Source organism: Tachypleus tridentatus, chromosome 5, assembly GCF_004210375.1.
Source record: "Tachypleus tridentatus isolate NWPU-2018 chromosome 5, ASM421037v1, whole genome shotgun sequence".
NCBI lineage: Eukaryota > Metazoa > Arthropoda > Merostomata > Xiphosura > Limulidae > Tachypleus > Tachypleus tridentatus.
The window spans coordinates 44,392,035-44,419,529 of record NC_134829.1 but is presented as its reverse complement, the minus strand read 5'-3'; the positions used below and the strand labels follow the sequence as shown (position 1 = coordinate 44,419,529).

Sequence of the window (27,495 nt, the reverse complement as noted above, 5' to 3'; positions counted from 1 at the left end):
ATGCTATGGAAGGGTCTATTGGGATTTCGACAGTACATTACATCTAAGAGGGCCAGGTTTGGAGTCAAAAGTTATGAGCTATGTGAAAGTGTAACAGGCTATGTTTGGAACTTTTTCATTTACACTGGTGCTACTACACAGTACAGCAATAAAGAGGGCGGACAGGGCAAACGTGTTACCATTGTTTGAACAAAATTATAAGCTCTATTTGGATCGTATTTTTACAAGTCCTACATTAACGAAGTCATTTGACCTTCTTTGGATCAGCGTGACATATGTAACATGTATTGTAGCAACAATAATGATCAAAATATGTATCATGAAGTACGGAAGCTGGAAGTCAGATTGGTCATAAAGCACGGAAGCTGGAAGTCAGGTTGGTCATGAAGTATGGAAGCTGAAAGTCAGATTGGTCATGAAGTATGGAAGCTGGAAGTCAGATTGGTCATGCTGGAAAGTCAGATTGGATCATCATCATCCTCAAGAAAACCACTCTCGCTAATTTTCTCCAATATCTACAATATAAACAGAGTTCATCTTCACAGCCAATCAGATGCCATCTATTAATCTTTACTGAACGCATTCTGTTGTACAAGAGAACTTTAGCAAACCATCCATTAGCAGGGTGATCAAATGATGCAATGGCCAGGGATGATTATCAGTCCCGTCCAAGCCATGGCCACCTTCTGCATATTCAAAGAAGCCATACTGACAAGAATAATATGTCCTTCTCCTACGTGGCCATTACTGTCTTCCCTGAAGACTGAAGCACATGGGGTTAACATTTAACAGACAACTTAACTTCATCAGCCATTTTAACACCATGTTAAGTAGTTCCAGCATGAACCAGAGTTATAGAATGTTACTTGTTTACCAAAGTCTTATACACTGTATGCCATGATCATGCATTTGAAATGATAAATATTAGTACCACACGGTGAGATATGACTGAAAAAATACATAATACTTTTTTAAAAAAAACTAGTCTTGGGTGCACTACAGCTTCCCATATGAAAGTTTCATTATACATTATATCATCATCAGCATCATAACGTTGCTTCCAAACAAAACTCTTCTGAAGGGTGTTGCAGTGTAAAGGTCATGTGTTCCACTGCATTTCTTAATTTGAACATTCTTGTCCCACACCGACCCTGAAGACACTGGCAAAGCAGGAGATTACTCTGTGCCCCAGGAGAGAGTCATGGGTGAACAAGTGATATGCAATAACCACTGAAATAATTCATGACCACCAAATCTCTGTTTTTCTCATATAGAATAAACAACTGGTGCCACTGTGATCGGGGAAGATCAGGTCTAATAGAGAGGATGGTGGAAAAATATACGTCAGTGTTTACTTAATGATCGCTAATATAAAAAATTTAGGAGTCTAAACATAATTTTGAAAGTAGAACTAATTATTGTTTATCATGTAATGATGAAAACTAATTGTATTAATTTATCTGGTGAATAGCAGTAGTATCTCAAAAGAAAGATGTATTTGGCCTGAGATAATTCTTTGAAATAGCCCAAAGTAGCTTAGTGGTAAGTCTACATCCTTATGATGCTAAAATCGGCTTTCGATACCCGTGGTAGGCAAAACACAGATAGCAAATTGTGTGGTTTTGCTCTTAAAACTTACCAGTATCAACCAACTATATTACGCTCCAACACAACTGAATGTTTGCCAACACAATATACATTAGTCCTGATTATGGTAACTATTACCAAAATTAATCGGCTGTAACGAATGGTAAAGATTTCACCTCTCATTTTCTGAGAAAACCATCGGCTTTTTGTTTTTTATCTTTAAATACAGTGAGGCAGTGTTTCTGAAAATAAATTGTTAACTAACTACTTGATTTGTGTAAAATATTTTATAGGAATTTTCCACAAGAATTTAATTGAAAGGTTTGATAGATGGCAGCACTAGTTATAAAAACGTACTGAATTTTTGTTTTTCAACCCATGATTAATTAAAAATAAATAAAAAACTTATGCGAGAATAAAATTAATTCGTTTAGATGAAAGGTCAAAAAGAAATTAATTTAAATGTTTTACGCTCTTCTTTATTATTGTTTAATTTTATAATTTGAAAATGGGTAACATTTTGAACGTTTAGAATAACGTGCATAAAATAATTGAGCTTCTCTATGAGGTTCAAAGAGGTTTATTTGTTTATTTTGAATTTCGCGCAAAGTCACACGAGAGCTATCTGCGCTAGCCGTCTCTAATTTAGTAGTGTAAGACTAGAGGAAAGGCAGCTAATCATCATTACCCCCGCCTACTCTTGAGCTACTTTTTTTACCAACGAATAGTAGGATTAACCGTAACATTATAATGCACCCACGGCTGAAAGGACGAGCATGTTTGGTGCGAGGGGGGTTCGAAACCGCGATCCTCAGATTACGAGTGGAATACCTTAACCTAATTGGATTCAAAGAGGTCCTAATATATTGATCAAGCTCTTTCATATTCTTCATTTACCCCTACAGATTATAGAAATAGAAGGTCTGAATCCTGTGTAAGACCAGAGGAAAGGCAGCGAGTCATCACCACCCACCGCCAACTCTTTGGCTACTCTTTTTTATTAACGAATAGTGGGATTCATCGTAACATATAAAACATCCCCATTGCTGAAAGGGCGAACATGTTTGGTGTGACGGGGATTGGAATCGCGGCCCTCAGATTGCGAGTTGAGAGCCCTAACAACCTGGCCATGTCGGACCACAACCCGCTAAAGGTATATAACCACTTGTTCCAACTTTGGTTCCGCTAGCATGTGAGTCTGGTCGATCTGGATAGTATTATACGTCCAACATTGTTGGACCTGGATAGCTCATGTGTTTTTCGACTTCTTCATTCTACTAATATGCCAGCGGTGGTACGAACACCGTTTTAAAAATTGCACCATCCCACGATTACAAAAGGAACTGGGGATTGACTGATACTTTACAACACCCCACGGCTAAAAGGGCAAGCATATTTGGTGTGAGAGGGATTCGAACTTCCGATCCTCGGATTAGGAGTCGAGTGCCTTAACTATCTGGCCATGCCGGACCGAACGAGAGAGAAGGCAGATGCAATCCATTTGAAACTGTCCATTACAAACAAGGGCTTTGAAAATTGTGTTATAGGCTTTTTTTCTTTTTAATCTAGAGTTTGTATTGTGTTGTGTTTGTACTTTATTAAAAGTTTAGGAGAAGATCTGGAAGATATAAAATGCCATTTAGATTAGAGTGTAGTAAAGTGGCGATCAGTTATTGAACAAACAAATATGTTAGCCAGTTTGTCTGCTTCTAAAAAATTTACTTTTCTTTTGTAAATTTTCGATTTCTGTTTTGACGACAAGTACAGCAACCCCAAAGTGAGGCAATGAACATTTAGTATAATTCCTGAAACTAGGCCTAACTTTAGTCCTTTTAGTTGTGTAGCTTCGTGGTCAAAAAAATAAAATGCTTTTGTTATCGCTAAATTGACTGGGCTTTCCAAAAGAAGCTGTTAAATAATGGGAACTGTCATAAGAAAAGTACAGCAACGAACCACAAGGTGTTTCTATGGGCATTACAACCAACTTATTCCAATTTTGAATGACATTACAATAGTTTTGCAAGGTATTTAACATGTACGAGGTCTGTTCAAAAATACGCGGACTGTTTGAATTGCGCGGCTCCAGTTGGTTCCAGGGGAATCCGCTTGGTGTCGCTAGGTTTGCACAGATCAGCTGATTACGACGCCATTTCCGATTGCAGATATCTGCATTTGTGTATTAGCTACGCGGTTATAAGTGAAGTGCGATTTTTTCGTTTGGCGGATTTCAGAATGAATGACTTGAAGAAGCAACGATTTGCTGTGAAATTTTGTGTTAAACTTGGAAAATCTGTGACTGAAACTCTTGCTATGCTTAACACGGCTTACGGTGATGTTGCTATGAAGCGTACGGCATGTTTCAAGTAACATGAACGTTTTAAGGATGGTCGACAGTCCATTGAAGATAATGAGCGTCCTGGACGTTCTTCCACGTCAACTGACGACCCACACGTCGACAAAATCAACACCCTGGTGCGGAAAAATCGACGTCTGACTGTCAGGGATCTTGCTGAAGAGTGTGGGATATCAGTTGGATCTTGTTACGAGAATTTGACCGACAAATTGAAGATGCACCGCGTTGCTGCGAAATTTGTGCCTCAGAACTCGTGAGTTTTTGGCCAAACACTCGATCACTGTTCTTCCCCGCCCCCCTACTCACCTGAACTTGCTTCTTGCGATTTTTTCTTGTTCCTCAAACTCAAAAGACCCTTGAGGGGAAGAAGATTTGAGATGATTCCCGAGATTAAGGCAACTGCGACGAAGGAGCTGGAGGACATTACAAAAGAAGCGTATCAGGACTGTTTCAACAAGTGAAAACACCGTTGGGATAAGTGTGTGCGTTGGGGAGGAGAGTACTTTGAAGGGTTTTCAGACCTGTAACTTCTAAATAAAGTACATTTTGTTTTATGACGTCAGTCCGCGTATTTTTTGAACAGCCCTCGTATATCTATAAATCATACAGAACAGCAAGTTCAACAACATGAATTGGAAAAAAATGCACCTTGTAGACCGCCACCTTTAAAGTGACAATGTAGCGTGATAACAATGTAGAGTGATAAATCGATACTTTTCATAATTGAAATATTATAATTTCTGTGAACATATACATTCGTAATTATTGACTTAAATGAGAAATAATTTGCATTAGTTTCTCCAGGAAGAATATTTTCAATATTCCATCTGAATTTCCTACTACTCTAAAGGCCGCAGTTTTGTTACAAATATAAACAACACCCCAAGAAACAATAGCCGTAAGTCTTGTTCTGGTCTGTCTTAGAGATTTTTAGCACATTATTGAAAAACGTAATTCATTACTTGTTACTCGTTTATTTGTTGATTTTGTTTTCGGAAAAATATATAATATAATATTCTTATAGGTGGGAAGAGGACAGAGAGCTCATTGTGTAGCTTTGTGCTTAACTACAAACAAACAGTATACTTATTACGTCATAAAAGTATCCCCATGATATTATTCTTGACATGTTTTTAAAAAAAAATAATATTGTTATAGTAACAAGGCTTAACTCGTAACCAGTGGTTTACAAAATAAATTCAACAACCGAACATTCTCTCGCTTTCAGCCATAGGGACGTTATAATGTTGTTCAATCCCACTAATCTATTACAGTAGTGCAAGAGTTGGAGGTGGCTAGTACTGATTAGCTGCTTTTCCTCTAGTCTATCATTTATAATCTAAGGATGGCTGACGTAGTTAGTCTTAAAGTAATGGATTCATAATGGAGAAAACAAAGTAATAATAGTGGTAAAGGCGGTTGGCAAAACACAAAACATTCTTGTCCACAGTAGGTTCAGACGTTTCGGATATTCAATCTCCAGCAAAATCTGAATATATATTATAATAATACTTATTAACTAATGCTGTTGTATCATAAATCACGTTAAGTGGTAAACGTAAGAAAAAACAGGCTGTAGAATACGTTACGACTGTAAAATGAATCACACGTTAAATAAGACAATTATAACTATGCTTAAGAAAAAGCTGAGATTTAAGTGTGGAACTTTAAAGTAATTTTAGGCCTAAAGATTTCACTGAAGGTGGAATAAATGTTTTCCGAAATGTTCGAACCTTCTGTAAGTAAAAATATCTGGTTTTGTCAATCGTCTTCATCTTTATTAGTAACCCTTGAGTTCTTTGTGTTCAATTCCAAAACAGTCAATCAATTAATTAGCCTTCGAATATATTTACGTTACATTCAATAAAAATACAAACAATTACAATAACGTGTTACTTAAATAATACGTCATCTCAAACTACGGGATCTGGCATGGTCAGGTGGTTAGGGCACTCGACTCGTAATCTGAGGTTCGCGGATTCGAATCGGCGTCACACCAAACATTATCGCCCTTTTACCTGTAGGGGCATTATAAGGTCACGATTAATCCCACTGTTCGTTAGTAAAAGAGTAGCCCAAGAGTTGATGGTGGGTGGAGACGAGTGGTAGTTACTTTCCCTCTGGTCTTATACTGCTAAATTAGGGACGGCTAGCGCAGATAGCCCCGAGTAACTTTGTGCGAAATTCCAAAACAAACAAACAATGTTTATGTTCTTACTTTGCGCTATGGATTAGGAATATTTGAATTAATATGAGATTCTCAAGTTTTATGTTTCATAATTATTTAGGTGATTATTTTTTAATTAACATTACGTATTTTTTTAAATTATGTTACCAAAGGTGGGCAAAAATTGTTTTTCCCACTGTGTGTTAGAGAGAGAGCAACCTTTCTCGAAAATGGCTGAATGGATTTGGATGAAAGCTTACATATATTTTGACCCAAATCTGTCTTGTTTGTTGTTTTTTGAATTATATACAAAGCTACAGAATGGGCTATCTGTGCTCTGCCCACAACGGGTATCAAAACCCGGTTTTTAGAGTTGTAGGTCCGCAGACATATTGCTGAGCCACTGAGGAGGGGTAATTTTCTAAATAAGAAAAAACTCGAACGGTCTCAGGTGTATTTTTTCAACGTTTAATCTCCAGCCAAGCGTCATTTTTTAAAAGGGACGTAGAAATAAAAGCTATTGTTTGGTATTTTATTACCCTAATAGCTTAGAAAATGAATTTTTTAGAATTAACATTAGAGATTCGCTGTTGAATCACAAATAACGATTGTTTGCTCAAGGTAGTTCAGGTACACCTTTATACAGACGCGAATCATTTCAAATATAAAATATTACTATTCAAAAACGACATAAATATTAAGCAGTAAACAAGCAGAAAAGTTAAGGTCAGACAAATATATCGAGTTCTGAATTCTGTACACGTATCTACAGGTTTACAGTAGGTCTGGTTGTGCAGTAACTAATCTTTGATATACAGGTATAAAGTAAGTCCGATTGTAGAATGATCCATATTTAATCTACAAGTACACAGTCGATCTGGTTATGCACTACCTCATCTTTGTCTCTATAAGTGTATAGTTGGTCTGATTGTGGGTAGTCCATCTTTGTCACGTGACAAGAAATTATCTTTATGCCTGTTTTTAAATATAAAAAAGAGTCACGTGACATACACTTTTCCCACTTTAACACGTGATTTAAAATGATACAATAAAATTAAATTCCACCAGGATAATCAATTTCACTATCTTGCACTGCTATTGGTTCGTTTTGTTTTGAATTTCGCGCAAAGCTACTCGAGGGCTACCTGCGCTGGCCGTCCCTACTTTAGCAGTGTAAAACAAGAGGGAAGACAGCTAGTCATCACCACCCACCGCCAACTTTTGGGCTATTTTTTTTTTACCAACGAATAGTGGGATTAACCGTCACATTATAACGCCCCCACGGCTGAAAGAGCGAACATGTTTGGCGCGATGGGGATGCGCACCCGCGACCCTTGGATTACGAGTCGCACTCCTTAACACGCTTGGCCATGCCGGGCCTATTATAGTTTAATTAGATGTTTAATTCTTTCATATAAATACGCGAACATAAAACGTACGCTTATGTAAATTGCTCAGTTCAGTTGATTAATATATTACGCACTCTCATTGGCAAAGAATTCACACTTTACCGCAACTTTAGAACTTACTTTTATATAAATACATATCATTACTTTGGCACTACTTTCACAGAAAAACACCCTATAAAAAATCCAAAATATTAACATTGCAATGACTCTTTATAGTATACATAATTCACTACTCAGCGGCGACACTGGTTTAATGATTGTTTGTTGTAGTGTTTGTTTTTTTTATTTCACGCAATTTAAACAAGAGCTATCTGCGCTAGCCGTCATTATTCAAGAGTGAAAGAGCAGAGAAAAGGCAGCTATTTATCACCACCCACCGTCGACTTTTGGGCTACTCTTTTACCAACGAATAGTGGGATTACCCGCAGAATTATAACACTCCCACGGCTGAAAGGGCTAGCATGTTTCATGTGGGGGGATTCGAACCCGCGGCTGCTTTAATGATACAAAGAGAATGTACTAAAGGGACACTTTCACTTATTAAAACCACCTGGAGTCGAAAATTAAGTCGGGGTATTTATACACATTGATTTTCATAGAGCTATTGAACTGTCAATGAATTTTCGAACCAGGTAAAAAATAACATCAGTCATATCTTTATAGTGACCAAATACTGCCTTATTCAAAATATGCTAAAGCAATAATTTTATTTTTGACTAAAAAGTCGAATCTTTGTTACACTGAGATTCGAACTTTTACTCAGTAACAAAAACTCATTCTAATTTTAAGCGTTTTGATAGTTTGTTCTTTTTAATAACTGCAAAATATTTTCTTGTTTTATATAGTTAGAACACAAATGTCCCTAATCTATACCTTCTAGATGAGATAACTAGCAGCTTATTTCTCAAGCTGTAATACCTACAATACGTTGATTTTATTGAGGTTTAGATACATAATAAGTAACAAACGATGACATCATTTTGTGAATGAATGATAACTAAAGCCGCACTCCTGAAATTACTATAAATAAAACCGTTTTTCTGACTATATTATACCTAAAACCCAATTTCTGGATTACCGAAAATCCATTCATAACTCTGTTACAGCTGAAAACGTTTCTCAGGTTAATTGAAATCGTTGCTTTAAAAAAAACACACATCATGTTTTGTAACATATGGCAATAACATGTTTAGATTGTTTCTCTGTTTCTGTTTTGCTTCTTGAAAAGGTTTATCTCACATTCAAATATAGATGAGTCATTCGTAGGATAATTTATTAGTCTACCTTGAAAATTCCTGTCTGGTAATAAGTACTTGTTTCATCATTCAAGGAGAGTTTGACCCTCACGTGGAACTTTATGCTTTGATCTGAAAAATCTTTGATTGATTTTCCTCACCGACATCAGTATGAAATCAGTATCAGGGAATGGGTAATTATATGTTTTCTGTCGGTAGCCTTGAACTCGTGGAATTTCCTATGATTAAAAAAAGAAACCTGTGTCTAAAAGGAAAAAGATGTTACTTACATAGAGACGAGTTGATATGTTTACTAAAGACGAGTTGATATGTTTACTAAAGACGAGTTGATATGTTTACTCGGTTATTAACATTCGGAAATTCCCAACATGTGATTCACAAAAACGACTAATAAATTTTTTCGCGCTGTTGTTTAGGTAAATAACACACTAGTAGTCTATGTGTTATGATAATAAGTTACGGGACACTGTAGGGATTATTGCAAAATGAAACCAAACATTAAAACAAAACCAAAACATAATGACCTTTTAGGTGTTGGAATAACACTACAGTATATTATCAGGCATTTCTTTAAAGTAACACGACTTTCAACCAAAAGATTTAAAGGTATTAAAATTAATATCGGATATCAAAAACATGTGAAGAAATAACACATCTATGAAAAAATAACAACATATAAATCAGAACGTATTAAAATCACGTTTATAGCAAACATGCACGCGTATAATTGCAGTGATTTTCAAACATCTGGAACCCCGTATTTCAAATACCTACGCTTTTGTCACAGCTTGTTTTATTACCCGTTTTTTAGAGAATTTTGGAAATAGATATCTCAAATAACAATGATCAGTTTTTGGTGTAAACTTTCTAAAGGTAAATTATTTTTTTTTACTTTAAAATAATCTGTAGTTTCACCCATGTCTTTTTTTTTTTCTTCACCAGGTTGTGTTATCATTGTTTTGCTACTTTGTATCAACCAGCTAAGCCTAATTTAGACCACAATTAAACGTGCCGTGATTAGATTGTACTTGTAAATAATGTGATCATCAAAGATGCGTTCCCTGTGACGAAGCTGTAAGTGTAAAGGCTCATAATGCTACAAAGAAAAAAAAACCCAACAAAACAGGTTTCAACACGCGTGATGAACACAGCACAGACAGCTAGCTCATTGTGCAGTTTGACAACAAACAACCGAAAGCGAACTGACTTGCTGGTTGGTAAAAGTAGCTCGTCTAGTTCTTGCATGGTTCGCATAAAAACGAAAATAAACAACAACAAAAAATTTGCGATATATGCAAAAAAACTTCTAAGTTGTCTTAGGATGGGATTTGTACCACAAATCTACATAACGGGACGAGTTAGCCATCTTTACTTAAATCTCAACAGAAAGTTTTAATAACAGGGAATTAATACTTTTCGGCTTCCAAAAATAAACGTTTCGTTACTGGGGATATCTGTGGATAACCGCCCCAAATAGAGAAAAGTTAATAACTCAACAGTACTCGCTGCTAATTATGGTGCTATTCATTTTAATGTTTACAGTGATATTTCTGTCTAAATTATCATCACAATGGTTTCCAAAGTATAGCAAATCATTCACCAACACGATGACATAACACCTGCCATCCTGTGATTGGTAGATTGACGTTACTTTAAACATAACACGTGCCATCCTGTGACTGGTAGATTAACGTTACTTTTAACATAACACCTCTCATCCTGTGGCTGGTAGATTAATGTTACTTTAAACATAACACCTGCCATCCTGTGACCGGTAGATTAATCCTACCCTTACTAAATGTACTTGGTAGGCTTGTCCCAATCATATACATAACGTTCACTATTCTGATTCGTCGGTTTTAGTAAGTTAATTCCATCTTTAACCAACAAACAGGACCATAAAATATATATTGATGCCAAACTATTTCACTGATTGTTGTAAAACCAAAAGATTCACATTGGGCTGACAATGCTCTTCTCACCGCAGTTATCGAAACCCGAGTTTGAACGTTAGGTATACTGACGTACTGCTATATAGTAGTGGGAAGGAAAGGCAATATATAATAAAGTATATGTTTTACGAGTAACGACAATCTTAGATACGGTTATATTTACACTATATAAAATGTTTAAACGTTACCCGGAACTTGAGATGTAATAAAGTAAATCTACACCCCATCTCCAGTAAATTTTTTATGAAAATCCCCTAACTTTGTGACTATGTTATTTGATGATTGAATGTATTCTGTCATACATCAGTCTCTCTTTTATCTAGACTGTTTCCCAAGGTAAAAATCTGATTTTTATGCGGTTTAGATCGAAGTTTAAAGACAGTGATTGTTAAATATATAGTTTAAAAAGCTCAGTGGTCAAAACAAAGAAGAAAAAAATTGTACAATCGAACAAAGTCAAAAATAAAATAGTTTGATTGGCTGACGTTTTAGCACCAGTTAAATTTATAAAAATACATAAAAACAGCAATAGATGATCTTGGCTTTAAAAAGTTTAATGAAAGAAGGTAAGATGAGAGTGTTTCCCACGACAGATGAATTCTATGACGCTTATATTCAAATACACAAAGTGAGAGAGTAAAGAAACGATTTTTCCTCTTACCCTAGCCAATCAAAGTTAAGACTGCAAAATAACCACTCTTTATTTTCGTACGAAAGCTAGGTTAGCAACATGTAAAGAACGCCTTCCACTGATCCAACGATACCATAAAAATCGAGGAAATTATAACTGGGTATCTTCTCAGTCTATAGTTTTCTTTAAAACTACATTCCTGCCACGTTAAAAAAAAAAAACACCAACAAAATGTGGGCCAGCATGATCAGGTAATTACGGACACTCGACTAGTGATCTGAGGGTCGTGGGTTCGAATCCCCGTCGCACCAAACATACTCGCTCCTTTCAGCCGTGGGAGCGTTATAATGTGACTGTCAATTCCGCTATTTGTTAGTAAAAGAGTAGCCCAAGTGTTTGTGGTGGGTAACGATAACTAGCTGTTTTTCCTCTTGTCTTACACTACTAAATGAGGGACGGCTAGAACAGATAGCTCTCGTGTACCTTTGAGCTAAATTTAAATAAAAATGAACAAGAACTAGACGTCTCCTGAATAAATACTGTACAGATTTCGACAGCATAGTCGAAAACATTGTACTAGTTTCTTGTACTTTACTTACCTGACACATTAAAGTCAGCATCATATTAAGATATCAAAAATATAAACATTGAGGATCACTTCTTAACGGCCTGACACATTAAAGTCAGCATCATATTTAGATATAAGAAACATAGACATTGAGGATCACTTGTTACCTACCTGACACATTAAAGTCACCATCACATTTAGATATCAAAAATATAAACAATAAACATTGAGGATCACTTCTTACCTATGTGATTCATTAAGGTCAGCATTATATTTAGATATAAGAAACATAGACATTGAGGATCGCTACTTACGTACCTGACACATTAAAAAGTTCATAACACCTAGAAATAAGTTAAATGTAAACAAGACACGTAACATTCCTACTGATAAGAAAAATAATTCATGTAACTGGAAACATAAGTTGTGAAATTTTGCAAGAATGCCAAGTAAACAGGTCTCAAGGTTTCTGCTGCTTTGTTTACGGAATATATTATACTATTTATTAGGCAGCGTGATGAGACTGTGAAATCGAGAATCCTGGTTCCTAATCCACTGCTGCCAAAACGTGTTCAACGTTTAGGGTCGTGAGTGCGCTCTAAGAGTGATACTAAAGTCCTACTACTCGTTCAGGCAACAGTAGTCCAAGAGTTGGCGGTGGGTGCCAGTTGCTACCTGTCTTCCGTTTATTCTGTCGTTTCAAAATTGGGCTTAGATATAGAATAGGCAGAAAGTACTTTGTGAAGCAATGTGCTAGAAAATTTGAAACAAACTAAAATATATATCTATTTGATAAGTGAATATTATCTTAAACATTACAAAGAAACCGATTCTTCTGTAAGTGAAACCTTTTTTCGGATCTCATTAATTTCTTGACCCGAAAAATAAAATAAAAATATCCCATCATTAGGCTTAAATTGTGTTTGTTTGTGTTTTCTTATAGCAAAGCCACATCGGGCTATCTGCTGAGCCCACAGAGGGGATTCGAACCCCTAATTTTAGCCTTGTAAATCCATAGACTTACCGCTGTACTAGCGAAGGGAGGCTAGGCTTAACTACTTCTAGTTTTAACGAAACATTCACGTACAAACACTCAAACACGTTACATATATAGAATTTGAAAGTATAAGATAGTTAATAGTGTGACATCCGGATGTCAGAATCTTACACCACGAAACAAAGTTTTGTTGTTTCAATAGGTTTTCACGTGGAAAACTCACAGAAACAGCCGACGAGTTAGGATATCAGAACCTCAGTGTGTCATGAACAGACTGCGTAAAAAACAAACAAAGAAGAAAAACACACTAATCTGGAATTGGGTAAAACCCAACTTTTCCCTGGGGGGATAAATATTTGACCTTTGTGTGTGACCTATATGCGCACTCCCGTTTTGTTGCTCTGTTGCTCTCTCTTCTGCATCATATATAAACACCTGAATGAAACCGCATAATTATCACAAGCTGTAGACAGTAGAAAAGCAGTTCTTTCAAGAGTATCACTGGTTGAGGCATCTCAAGGACAAGAGAGGTACGTCTGTGACCTGCTTGGAGGATATATAGGATAAGCCACCTTATAGGTGTTCAATCTACAAGATTGTCGCTGCAGAAAAGAGTTACATTCTTCAAGAGACCTCTACCGACTAAACTGACACTACGGTAACAGTAAATCGTTTAGTTTAAGTATCAAATGTTTAGGTCCTACGAAATTTAGTTATGGATTCTTTTAATATATTTTTGAAAAATACTTTTCTTTCCGATTAGAGTATGTTTTTTTCTCTTTTTTATTTAAAATGCAATGATTTTCGATCCGTTAAATCCTCGGTAATTTTAAGTTGATTGCGTAATTGCGGTAGTTTCGCATCGATCCACAAGAATCAAGGGCTTAAATTAATTCTGGTTTAAGAAATGTTATATAAAATCTATGTGCTCTATCGATTGAACCAGTTCCAATGAAAACGGAAAAACAATTTTGAGAGATTAGAAAACAAAATTTATATTTCTGAGATCCTGGCTTCTTTAAATCATTTATGTGAAGAAAATTAGTTATTTGTTTTGTTGTGTTTTACTTATTTCACTGTGAAACTGTAATTCTAATATTTCTGTAATTTTGACATTTTTTCCCAGAACAGTATTTTTTGTTAACAAATCACAGAACAAAATGCATTAAAAGAGATCGCTGATTTACAGTTTGTTGTTGTTTTTTTGTTAAATCTTTTTCTCTCTTATAGCCATGAAGAAAATCATTTTCACCGTCTTGCTAATTTGTGTCCTGATTGGATCATTGGTTGTGCCAGAATCTGAAGGATATCCACGCTACGGGTATGGAAGAGGGGGCTACGGGTATGGAAGAGGGGGCTACGGATATGGAAGAGGGGGCTACGGATATGGAAGAGGGCGCTACGGATATGGAAGAGGGCGCTACGGGTATGGAAGAGGGGGCTACGGATATGGAAGAGGGGGCTACGGATATGGAAGAGGGCGCTACGGATATGGAAAGTAAGATGTTACGAACATAAAAGCTACGTCACCATAATTTTCAATTCTATTGAATTTTAATCATCAGACTACTCACCATATTTTATATTTGTTACTGAACACAAAGTTACACAATGGGCCATTTGTGCTCTGCTCACAGTGAACATTGCAACCCTTTTAGTGTTATAAGTCTCCAGACTCGTTAATGAGTAGCGCTGTGCTTTGTTTGAAGCCATATATTACATTGAATCTTCCTTTGTTTATGCTGTTAAAAACTCAGTTTCAAGGACTGACCCAATCAACAGGAGTTGATTAACTAACAACAATTAGTGTAATAACTGTAACATCAGTGATATTTTTTCAATAATTTCATAATTTAATTTCCATTTTTACTTCTTGTGATATTATTTTACATCTAATCGTAAAACTGTACTCAAGTTCTCTGCCTTGTCCTCACATCCAATCAGTAATTCTTAATTCTTTTCAGTGTCTTATTCCCCAAGGGTCCGGCATGGTCAGGTGGTAAGGGCGCTCGACTTATAATTTGAGGATCGTGGGTTTGAATCGCCATCACGCCAAACATGTTCGCCCCTTTCAGCCGTGGGGGCGTTATAATGTGACGGTCAATCCCACCATTCGTTAGTAAAAGAGTAGCTCAACAGTTGGCGGTAAGAATTAGCTGCCTTCTATCCAGTTTTTCACTCTTAAATTTGGGACGACTATCGCGGATTTTCTTAGAGTATCTTTGCGCGAAATAAAAAAAAATCAAAACCAAAATAATTATCCCTCAATGCTGTCGCTGAGCCACTGGCAAGGGAGGTGGTAACATATATACCAGATATCATCCTTTGGTTTGTTTATTTTTATGCAAAATATCCGGTAACTGTGTTACATTTTATTTAGTTGTCTCTAAAACTAGTTTTGGTTCGTGATGGCCCGGGTATCATTGAGCTGTGAATGCAACAGTTCGTGCTTTGCCGCCAAAAATCCCTCCCTCCACGCGCTGGAGTCTTGGTGTTCCATTAAAGTGACAGTTAGATCCCCGTATGGAGTCGCTGATGGGTGCTCTTTACTTGCTGCCTTCCCTCTAGTCCTCCGGTTCGCAAATTAGCATTTGAATAGCTCTGCGCGAGAGTCCTTAAGTAAACAAGCGTTTGAGAAATGCAGATTTGAAAACCTACTTACGAACATGTATGAACAACGATCTTCACTCACAATACGTTGCAAAGAATGTATTTTAGTTTATTGTTTCGCAAAACACCGAATAGTTACTTGTAAATTCAGTTTCTGGGACGGCTTTTGCTACAAGTTGCTTGTGTGAGCGATACCTCTTGGCTCTGAAGGTAATTTCTTTTGAAGGTTATTCTTCCAAAAAGAAAAAATACATAGGAGGGAGCAAATATGAAATTATTGTTATTTGGTTTGTTTTGAATTTCGCGCAAAGCTACACGAGGGCTATCTGCGCTAGCGTCCCTAATTTAGCAGTGTAAGACTAGAAGGAAGGCAGCTAGTCATCACTACCCACCGCCAACTCTTGGGCTACTTTTTTACCAACGAATAATGGAATTGACCGTCACATTATAACGCTCCCACGTCTAAAAGGGCGAGCATGTTTGGTGTGAAGGAGATTCGAACCCGCGACCCTAGGATTGCGAGTCGAGTGCTTGGGAACCACTTGGCCATGCTAGGCCGTGAAGTTAGTTTACGTTTCAAATTCAAAATAAATATGATGTAACAGGCATTTTTTTTTGTACAGGTAGCGTTACGGTTGATGTGAGAGAAAATTCAGGACAGAAACAAGGACGAAGATTTGAAAATATCCTTAAATACATCTGCAAAAAATATAAAAAATACACGTTATAATTACATGTGGTAACTCTCTGTGTTGTACCAGTTTCTCAAATAAGCCTTTTATTCTCAACTATTCAATGTTATATTTGATTTTTTATATCTTTATTGTTATTTTACTTCTTCAGTTGTTGTAACAATGTATGTATCTTAGGCATGTTTATATAGTTCTTAATAAAGAGGTTTTCTAACTATTACAAGGCTCTGGCGTGTTTCTAATTTAATGCGCGTAAAATCCGTACGTATTTATGTTAATTTTTCAGTAAGTATCAGAAATGAAGATCATCATCATGAAATGTGTATCGTTGTTACAAAAAGACATCAAGCGTCCTAAAGAGTCGCATTACTTCTTATTTAGAATTACTGTTATTTCCTTTGGGGGGAGATAATCGTGATTTTAATTATCTCTTTGTTTGTTTAAAGTTAAGCACAAGGCTGCACAAAGAGCTATCTGTGCTATGTCCACCACAGGTATTAAAACCAGGTTTCTAACGTTGTAAGTGTGCAGATGTACCGCTGTACCACTGTGGAACAATAATTATCAACAGATTAAAATTAGTTGTCAGTGGGACAGTGATAAGTTTACCGACTTACAACCCTAAAATTCTTGGTGCAATTCCCCGCAGTGGGCATAGCAGTTAGTCCAGTGTGTCTTTGATTTACAACAAACAAAGAGACTAAAGTGATTCTGAACCATTTCTTATAATTACGTACAGTAGTACAGATTGTGATGAAACAAAATGGCGGCCTAAAGGATCTTTCGTTTAAAACCACCTTCAAAATGTATGAATGCTAACAACAATTAATGTATTTATAAAACTGCATAAATCTCTATACATGTGTTTATGGAATGAATCAAGTGTTCATTATTTCAACAAATTTTAATATTAAACTAACTTTAACATTTTAACTACCTCAGATTTTGAAGTTCTGACTTCAGACGGCTAACACAGATAGCCCTCGAGTAGCTTTGTGCGAAATTCAAATAACAAACAAACAGATTTATTACTTTTCTCAACTCACCCCTTAATTAGGACGGTCTACATTTCGAAATCATTTTCCTTGTTGTTTTTTTTCTTCAAATTTTGAATAAAATAACTTGCAAACGAGAGCTGACTCAAGTTATCTCCTACAAGACAAGAAAACATACATTAATGTAATACATGATGAAGTTAATCTAAACTTTCATCTTGTTAAGTTTTTACAAATACTTCATAATGTTCCAAAACTTTCTATACAGAATTGGAAAACGCTTAGAGGATCCTTCTATTAAAGTTGGAGGGGGAGAAAAATAATAATCGAAATGATGCTTAAGATTGGATAGAATATAATTGAAAGAAATATTTACTTGTTTATACCATAAGACCTGCTACGTTTCTACAATAATAGTAAATAGACATTATTATTAGTAAGAAGCAAACACAAATAGTCTTCCTACAATAATATTTCCTGAATATTTCGTCACGATATTATTTCACTTATTTTCCATCACCTTTTGTCGTTATTTTGTTTTTATAAGAACTGATTAACGTTTCTTAGAACAATTATTACATTCAAATATCTTATATGCAGTACACACCTCTTTGGCACAAACTAAACCTGATACCAACAACTCTAGGTTATGATTGGCAAGTTCTCAAAGCTGACTTATAATACTGAACATCCACTTTACCTGACGCCGATATCCGTTTCTATATATTTATAATCGTTGAACATAACTCCTTAGTGAACATAACACATAGTGGATTATTCGAAAGCGCTCGAGTTTTGAGTGTATTTTGAAAACTAATACAGTTATATGATCAGTAGTCCTAATTATAGATAACTAGCAATCCAGAAACTTCTTTCTAAAATAATCATTACAATTACTAATAAATAGTCTTTCTTATCAATAGCAAGTAAACTAGAATAAATCCTTCTTGCAATAATAATTATTGTTAATAATATTTAGTTTTAATTATGAACAACAGAGAAACTACAAAAAGCTTCTATGAAAACTTTGCTTTGTGTCATCAGTTGAGTACCTTTTCCCGTTGCTGGTGTTTTCGGCCTTTAACCCAAGAACACCAGACAAGGTTAGGCCTAATTAGCGAATTACTAAACATCGAAGCAAAATTGTCGTGTATAAAGCTCCACGTGCCATGTCTCTCACATTTGGCCGATATAGCTATTACTCTTTAAGTGAATGAATGTTAGATACACATATAGCTAATTATAAATAAGAAACTACATATGTAATTATTTAACTTGATATTGTTCAACACAATTAATTACAGAAAAGTATACATGCCCACATAATAACAGCACAACAACTGACATATCTTGTTAACTTCGCACAACATCAAATCATCACAACTTTGAGGGTGAGTTTGCTAAAAAAAAATATATACTCTTTGGTCAAACATTTCTTTCTCTCTGGTGGGTTTATAGCGCCCACATTTAAAAATGTAAAAGTTCTCATAAATCTGAGGCGACGTGGTTCAGACTTCGTGAAGTTTAGTTTTCGTCTCATTCGTATATAAATGACTTATAAATGAGACACACCAAAGATGACTAGTTCTTAAAATGGAAAAATAATTTAAGAAAAGTTAGAATAAAAGATGAGGAAATTCAAACATACCTGATATATATTTAAGTCTCTATCATGGTATAAATACTTGTAGACCTTGGACGAAGGAAGTTTTTCGCATTCTGTGTTGACAAAAGCCCTTGATTTAATGTAATTTATGTTGGGGCGTTTGCATAATGAAAGCTGTTACCTTCCACACACTAAACACCATATCACATTTAATCAAGAACTCTGATTAAAGAAGGTATGTTCTGACAATGACAATTATGACGTCACATTAACTATAATAACTGACTGTGACTGAAAGAGTATAAACAAAACACTATCACCCAACACCTTGACAAAGCTAACAATATACCACGTGAATCTGCACTGAAACAATTACCTAAAATAAATTATTCTCGTGTTCCACTGGTTTATACCAGTATTGCAAAATGGAACAGTCTAGACCAGAATTTCTCAAAGTATGGTCCGCGAACCGGTACCAGTCTGTAAAAGAAAAAAATATCGGTCTACAGAAGAAAAAAAATTAAATTAACCCTTTCACTACAAATCACCATTTTCAAATTTTCTCCAAAGTCTTGTGGTATATTAAAGAAAAAAAAATCAAACCAGTTAATATGAATATATTCTAATAAAATTAATATTTTATAATACATTATAAGTTAAATTTTCACTTAATCTAGCTTGGATTTCTTGGTATTTCAACTGAGCTAATACAAGGAGAAGGAAAAGTGGAAGGTTGTACTTAGGGTTACAAAACTATAAAACTCACAAGTTGACGGTTGCCTTTATACCTTCAGTCCCTCAGGAATTAAAGTGTTCTCACTTAGTGCCTTGAGATTCTTATGAAATGCCGTAAATTTAAACTCATGTGAACTAGACACGTCTAGTGCTGAGTCCTAGCAGGTCTTTTCCAGTTTACAGGTAAAATCCAAGAAGGGAATTTGTCTCACATAAACAAAACAAAACATTTGTTCATTCAACTTAACTGGTTCTTCGACACCGAAGTTTTAGGAATTTTATTCCGAATGTATTAAATTTGCTTACTCTGTTAATGGAAATTTACAGGCACGTGAGACCTGAGTCTTACGTCTGGTAGCGCCAGGTGGCAGCAGACAAACAGATAAGTTTGATCTGGGAATAGAGAATTGCTTGTGACTTAGTTTGTACTAACTAAAAAAAATTTTAAATTGTTCATTTTTAAGAAAACCCTCTTCAATATCGATAGATGGCTGAAGAAACATGCATCACACAAGAAAACCTCAAGTGATGCGCAAATGCAGCCTAGTTCTAGTGAAACTGATATTAGTGATAATATTAGGCCTAATTATAAACATCTAAGTGATATGCAGCTTGGTAACAAAGAAAAGAAACCAAAGACCTATTGGACTCGCTAACATTGTGATGAACAGTTGAAGTATCTTTCTACAGGTGGTGGCAGCCATAATGACTTATGATTATGTGTTCTTTGTTGTTCATTATCTAATGAGAACATGAAACCATCAAAACAGAAACGCCACTTGCATATCAGACATCCAGAATACTCGAGTAAACCAATAGATTTCTTCATAAATACGAAGTTTTTTTTCCAAACAAATAATTTCACACACTTCTCCCACGAGATTTTCCCAATGAAGACTTAGTTATGGTATCATATGAGATTTCAAAATTGACAGCTGAGACGGGTTATCTACGTGCTATTGGTTAAATGTTAATATTTCCTGCAGTAAAAATAATTACATCTCGTGTTTATTTTTTTTTAAAGCACCAGTTGAATATCCTGTTCCTATCTAATAATACAGTAAAGATAGAATTGTAAATATGGGGTAAAATATTAAAGAAATTCTTACACGTCGAGTTCACTAGTAAGTCCTTTTCATTACAAATGGCCAAAAACACAGATGTAGAAGTTAATGCCAGTTTAATATTATTTGTAATGTGTGACTATGAGAACACAATTCACGAAGATTTATTATTTTATAAACCACTTCCAACAAGAACAAAGGCTGATAAAAGTTTTAATTTAATCAATAAGTTTATAATTCAGAATGGTATTGAATGGAAAAAATAATGTGTTTGGTTGAATACTGTCAGTGCTTGCATAATGGCAGGTTCACAAACAGGAGTTTTCCAAAGGATCCGAGTAGTGGCACCAGATTGTGAGTGGGTACATTGTATAATTCACAGATAGACGTTAGCTGTGAAGAAACTTTCCTTACTTTCAACTGTGCAAGAACGTGTTCAATTAATAAACTATATAAAAAACCAGTTCGTTTCATTCCAGAATCTTTACTACTTTTTGCAAGGAATTAGGAAGTGAACAGGAGCATCTCCTATTACACTGTCAAGTTCGATGGTTATCAAAGGAAGTGTTTTAAAAAGACTCTTTGAAATGAACAAGTTATCTTGTTTTTAGAGCAGCATCCCCCATCAACAAAGGATGCAATATTTGAATTTATGACAAGTTTAATAATTTGCATAAGTTAATTAAGGTGGTCTATTTATGTGAATTTTTTGTCTTCTTAAATGCGTTAAATCTAAATTTACAAGGCACTAACACAAATATCTTTAAATTTCAGGAAAAGATAGAAGAAGCTATGAAAAATATTAAGTTATGGGTACATCGAGTTGAGAAGAGAAATAACAAGTCTTTCTCTAATTTAACAGAATTACAAGATGAAGATGAAGATGATTATAATCTAGATGACATTTTCTCATCAATCATCTTTTGGGGCTAAAAATCATGCCTGAAGGAATAGTTTCCTCCAACTGACAGCAGAAAATCTAGATCAGAAACCTTTCAGCTGTTGACACGGGAAATGAGGAAGGATTGCAACTCTGTGAATTAGAAATTGGTTCTATTATCGAAGTGTCCTGTGACACTGTACTGAATGACCATTCTAGTCAAGTCTCTTAATTTATTTTTTGGCTGAGATGTCGAGCTGAGCATCCAAAGTTATCAGAAAAAAGCAGTGAGATTACTTATGCCCTTTGTTACGACTTATAAATGTGAATCAGGCTTTTCAAAATTGGTTTTCTTAAGAAAAACAAACAAGTACAGGAACAGATTAGATATCGAGCCAGATTTGAGGATGAAACTGACTTCTTTTTCTTCTGATTTGAAACTGCTGTGTTATGAAAATCAACATCATTCTTCTCATCAGGTAAGTTATTTCTTGAAAGAGCATTAATAAATATGGAGTTAATGTAAAGATTAAATAACAATGAAGTATGATTTATAAAACAGCTTAATAACTTATAACTGATGATGTATTGATACAACTACTGTTTCCACCTTGATATTAAGACATAACTGTGTCTTAGCGGGTTACCTAATTAGGTATTTGAGGAGATCGGGCCTCATAAAAAATTACAAAAATAAACCGGTCCCTGGCTGGACACGTTTTATAAATGCTGGTCTAGACAAACTTAGTGATTTTAGTTTCTTTTAGTAGGTTTGCCTTCGACCACAGGTACGACACCACATGCGTCGTATAATGAAATAACCTTGTACTAGATTTTGTTTGTTTGTTTGTTTTAGAATTTCGCACAAAGCTACTCGAGGGCTATCTGTGCTAGCCGTCCCTAATTTAGCAGTGTAAGGCAAGAGGAAGGCAGCTAGTTACCACCACCCACCGCCAACTCTTGGGCTACTCTTTTACTAACAAATAGTTGGGTTGGCCGTACATTACAAAAAAACAAAACATAACAAAAAAATGTAAATTTTGTGGAGAAGGACACGTGGAACCTGACGGAGATTATAGACGTGTTTCAATGAACACCAGTCCTTACCAGTAACCTTGAATAAAGACAAGTGGACAAAGAAGACTAGACTCTTTGTGTTCATGTTCTGTAATGATGTGTGATTTATCCTTGACTCACAGCAATAAACCAAGGTCATAGTTGGGGGGGGGGGTGCTTTCCTCGAAACCGGTCTAAATATGACAAGTGTTGAATTAAATTATGTACCGGATTACATAATCTTACAGGATTTGCAGTTTTGGTGATGACAGAACAAACAAAAAAAGATTTTATCTTAAAGAATGTTACTCATTTCTCAGAAGTTTAGGCAGACGCTCAGTAACAGCTATTAAACACGTTTTGTAATTATTGTACGGGTCTGCCGGACAAGCTTTACTAATTTATTTATTGAAATAACACTGGATAAATATAACTTAGATAAATATAAATAGAAGCTTCATATATAAATATTATGGAAATAATAACGTGTTTCTTTGAATCAGAACGAAATGAGCCCTCACTGAGACACACGTGTTTTGGTTTTATTAGGTTTAATTAGTTTACTGACTTCACAAGTACCCACTGAGAAACAATATAGTGAATTAATATTGAGTATTTCACTGCTGAGAAAGTTCACCAAGATTATAACAACTGAGAAGATCCACCAAACTCATAACGACTTCACTACTGAGAAGATCCACTAAACTCATAATGATTTCACTCCTGAGAAGACCCACCAAGCTCATAACGACTTCACTACTGAAAATACCTACCAAACTCATAAACGCTTTACTACTGAAAAAGTTCACTAAACAATAACGATTTCATTATTGAGAAGACCCACCACACTCATAATGACTTCACTACTGAGAAGACATACCGAATTCATAAAGACTTTACTACTGAAGAAACCCACTATGCAATAACGATTTCATTACTGAGAAGACCCACCAAACTCATAATGACTTCACTACTAAAAGGACACACGAAACACATAACGACTTCAGTACTGAGAAGACCTACCAAACTCATAAATACTTTCCTACTGAAAAAAACCACTAAACAATAACGATTTCATTACTGAGAAGACCCACCAAGCTCATAATGACTTCACTACTGAGAAGACCCAACAAACTCATAATGACTTCACTATTGAGAATACCCACTAAACAAATAACGATTTTATTACTGAGAAGACCTACCAAACTCATAACGACTCCCTATTGAGAAGACCCACCAAACTAATAATGACTTCACTTCTGAGAAGACGCACTAAACAATAACGATTTCATTATTGAGAAAACCCACCAAACTCATAATGACCTTACTACTCAGTATACACACTAAACACGTAACGATTTCATTACTGAAAAGAACCACCAAACACATAACAACTTCACTACTGAGAAGACCCACTAAGCGCATATCGATTTCATCAATGAGAAGACCGACCAAACTCAAAATGATTTCACTACAAAGAAAATTCATTAACCCTATTCATGCGTTTAAATTTTTGGCTTGTTTTAAAGTAGAGTGCAAAAATTACTGTCTTGGAGTTGGTTCTGGGTTGAAATTGTTTAAGTAGACGTTGTGTAAATTTTGTCTCTGAAGGGTGCCTTTTTCATGTATTGGTTTTCGAAGGGTTGCTACCACATACAATGTAGACTATAGACACAGAATTGCGGTTAAGGTTTGAAAAATGAATAATTTCTTTTTATTATTTTCTATACGTTATTGAATTAGTAATTCAATGACGTGGTACAATTTAAATTATGTTAGGGATAGATTGTGTATCCAAACTAACTATACTAGGGTTACTAGAAAAACAAGGTAATATTTATTCTCTAAACATGAAAGCAACACCATATAATATGGCACTTGTTTCTTTCTTTATGTGCTCATTAGTCCAATGTGTTTTTTATTGAAATTAAAAAACTGCTTCATAAGAAACACTAGTTTGTCAGCGACAAAAACAAGTTGTCAAAGATTTGAATTTTGAGAATGTACATATTTAATAATGTACTAAATTTGTTTTTTAACATTAATAACTTTACTTGAATTTGTAAGCTCTGATATTTTATGAGTAGGTTTTGAAGTCGGTGTTTCATAATGTACAAATTACTACAGACGGTTATATTGAAAAAAAAACTTACATTTTTTATTATTAATGGGAATTTTAATTACAGATATATTATAATTAATGGACTATTAATTACTTATGCAGATTGTTTACTACTATTTGGTTAGTTGCTCGTGCTAAGCGTAAAGCTATATATGCAACGGGCTATATGTGCTGTGCCTACCATAAGTATTGAATCCCGATTTTTAGAGTCCTAGTCCTAAAGACTCACCGTTGAGCCACTAAAGAGTATTTACTGTTGGACATTTCACCTATTAATGTAGATGATTCCTCGTTAAACATTGCATCATTTAATGAAATCACACACACACACATAATTCACATAAAATATTAGAAGCGAGGATATTTGTCTACATCTAAAGCAGCCCTAACGTGGATATTTCATATCTTTGTTTTTCTTACAATCGTAATTTTATTCTGATATGAGGTCAGTTACTCTGGTCTTTTTTCTTCAAATATTAAGATTCGTGCATCATCTCTAGTGACTCTGGCCTCTGACACATCTCTGTCCACCACGTCCCTCCACTATGTTCTCTACTTCCTCGTCCCTCAATCCACTATGTTTTATACTTCCTTGTCCCTCAATCCACTATGTTCTCTACTTCTTCGTCATCAATCCACTATGTTCTCTACTTCCTCGACCCTCAATCCACTATGTTCTCTACTTCTTCGTCATCAATCCACTATGTTCTTTACTTCCTCGACCCTCAATCCACTATGTTTTCTACTTCTTCGTCCCTCAATCCACTATGTTCTTTACTTCCTCGACCCTCAATCCACTATGTTTTCTACTTCTTCGTCCCTCAATCCACTATGTTCTCTACTTTTCGTCATCAATCCACTATGTTCTCTACTTCCTCGACCCTCAATCCACTATGTTCTCTACTTCCTCGACCTCAATCCACTCTGTTCTCTACTTCCTCGTCCCTCAACTGGAATTTGCAATATTCTCACTAAACATTTTTCTCTGACTCCTACTACATGACCAAACCCTTCCTGTGTTGCTTCTCTTGTGATCTTACAGACCTAGGTTGTTTTTTTCCTGAAGTTATTACTCATTATTCTTTTGGCCCGGCATGGCCAGGTGGATTAAGGCGTTCGACTCGTAATCTGAGGGTCGTGGGTTCGAATTCCGATCGCATCAAACATGCTTGCCCTTTCAGCCGTGGGGGCGTTATAATGTGACGGTCAATCCCACTATTCGTTGGTAAAAGAGTAGCTCAAGAATTGACGGTGAGGAGTGATGACTAGCTGCCTTCCCTCTAGTCTTACACTGCTAAATTAGGGACGGCTAGCACAGATAGCCCTCGAGTAGCTGTGTGCGAAATTCCAAAACAAATTAACAAACATTATTCTTTTTCTTTGAAAAAAACAAATTCAATAAAACATTAACTTTATAGCTGAGCAGAACAAATATCTTATGAAAATACATAACAGAACTATATCATATTTACTGTAGTAAGCGGTTTAAGAACCGGTTGGGGTAAGAATCGTAAAACGAAAGTTTGTTATTAGTAAAATGATGTGTACTAATAAGTAATTATTTAACATGGATCATTAGTGTCTGAAATTGAAATCGGCTCGAATTCCATAGTGCGTGAATGAGAAAGAATAAAATAAATTTTTAATTCAGGATTAATAAACACAAAATAAATGTTAAAAACAATAATATTACTGTTTCACCTTTAACAGAACACATCAATGGAACTAATCATACAATTCATTAGGAAAAACAGTTATTTTAGCACAACGTGGAAATTTAATTGGTATGAATATACGTGAATCTATTGTTTGTTTCTTGGAAAGCCACACGAGAGCTATCTACGCTAGCCGTCCCTAATTTATAAGCGTAAGACTAAAGGGAGGGCAGCTTGTCATCACTACCCACCGCCAACTCTTGGGCTACTTTTTTACCAACGGTGGGATTGATCGTCACATTATTTCGCCCCCACGGTTGAAAGGACGAGCATGTTTGGTGCGTCGAAGATTCAAACTCGCGACCCTCATATTACAAGTCAAACGTCCTAACCCACCTGGCCATGCCAGGCCATGAATCTATTGAGATAATTACATACAAAAATAGAAATTTTAAATGGAAATATTGCCACTAGATGGTGCAAAATTTTGATATGCAAATTGGTCTTCTGGTAATTGTATAAATAGAAGGTTTAATATGCTGAAAAATGTTACACGCTTAAATATGCGTGTAAAACGTCAAGTTTGTTTGTTTTGGAATTTCGCACAAAGCTACTCGAGGGCTATCTGTGCTAGCCGTCCCTAATTTAGCAGTGTAAGACTAGAGGGAAGGCAGCTAGTCATCACCACCCACCGCCAACTCTTGGGCTACTCTTTTACCAACGAATAGTAGGATTGACCGTCACATTATAACGCCCCCACGGCTGGGAGGGCGAGCATGTTTGGCGCGACTCGGGCGATAAAACGTCAAAACTGTCTTATTTTTAGAATGATGTATTAAATAATCGTGAGTTTTTTAGACACTGAATATCATGCCAAAGAATTTCAAAATGTAATATTTATGTTATATTGACTTTATTATTTTTGTATTTGAATTCATTGTCCTGAAAATTTTATGTAGAAATTAATCTCACAACTCGATTATATGTATATGATAGTTCATCTTATTGCAAAGAAACAAGAAATAAAGCACATGTTTTTGTTCAGTTTTTACTTTATTGGTCATATATGTAATGCACGTTTAAATAAACTCCCTAATTTTCCTGATCTATTTTAACATGTACATAATGTTTTTTATCCACCCATTTCTTAGATGTATGGT

The 27,495-nt window shown here is 35.5% G+C and overlaps 2 protein-coding genes and 1 long non-coding RNA gene across 7 annotated transcripts in view; 1 reads left to right on the top strand and 2 right to left on the bottom strand.

The window, feature by feature from the left end:
* The window catches only part of LOC143251048 (sulfotransferase 1C2-like), a 38,065-nt gene extending 18,904 nt beyond the window's left edge, over positions 1–19,161 (bottom strand). For 2 of the 3 annotated variants that reach the window (XM_076502375.1, XM_076502376.1), the window contains exons 1-2: positions 18,866–19,161; positions 17,269–17,374 (exon numbers count right to left, since the gene is read on the bottom strand). The gene's annotated coding sequence lies outside the window, so the exon portion shown is untranslated. The remainder of the gene's footprint in view (positions 1–17,268; positions 17,375–18,865) is intronic. The other variant, XM_076502378.1, reaches the window with a different exon arrangement.
* LOC143251055 (uncharacterized) lies at positions 4,633–12,101 on the bottom strand. Its single transcript, XR_013028473.1, has 2 exons — positions 11,955–12,101; positions 4,633–8,990 (listed from the first exon to the last, which is right to left on the bottom strand). It is a non-coding gene; the product is annotated as an uncharacterized LOC143251055 (long non-coding RNA).
* Positions 13,292–16,439, top strand: LOC143251052 (uncharacterized). 3 transcript variants are annotated; one of them, XM_076502389.1, is made up of 3 exons: positions 13,292–13,450; positions 14,151–14,418; positions 16,154–16,439. In XM_076502389.1, exons 2-3 carry the CDS (start codon positions 14,153–14,155, stop codon positions 16,155–16,157), a joined length of 270 nt encoding a protein of 89 aa, XP_076358504.1. In that variant the 5' UTR covers positions 13,292–13,450; positions 14,151–14,152; the 3' UTR covers positions 16,158–16,439. The 3 variants fall into 3 exon arrangements, with proteins under 3 accessions (XP_076358504.1, XP_076358503.1, XP_076358502.1); XM_076502388.1 differs by having other exon boundaries at positions 13,359–13,602; XM_076502387.1 differs by having other exon boundaries at positions 13,365–13,578.
* Positions 19,162–27,495: the final 8,334 nt, after the last annotated feature.

Excerpts from the sequence above, each read along its gene's own strand:
- LOC143251052 (XM_076502389.1), top strand. The coding sequence starts at position 14,153 with ATGAAGAAAATCATTTTCACCGTCTTGCTAATTTGTGTCCTGATTGGA.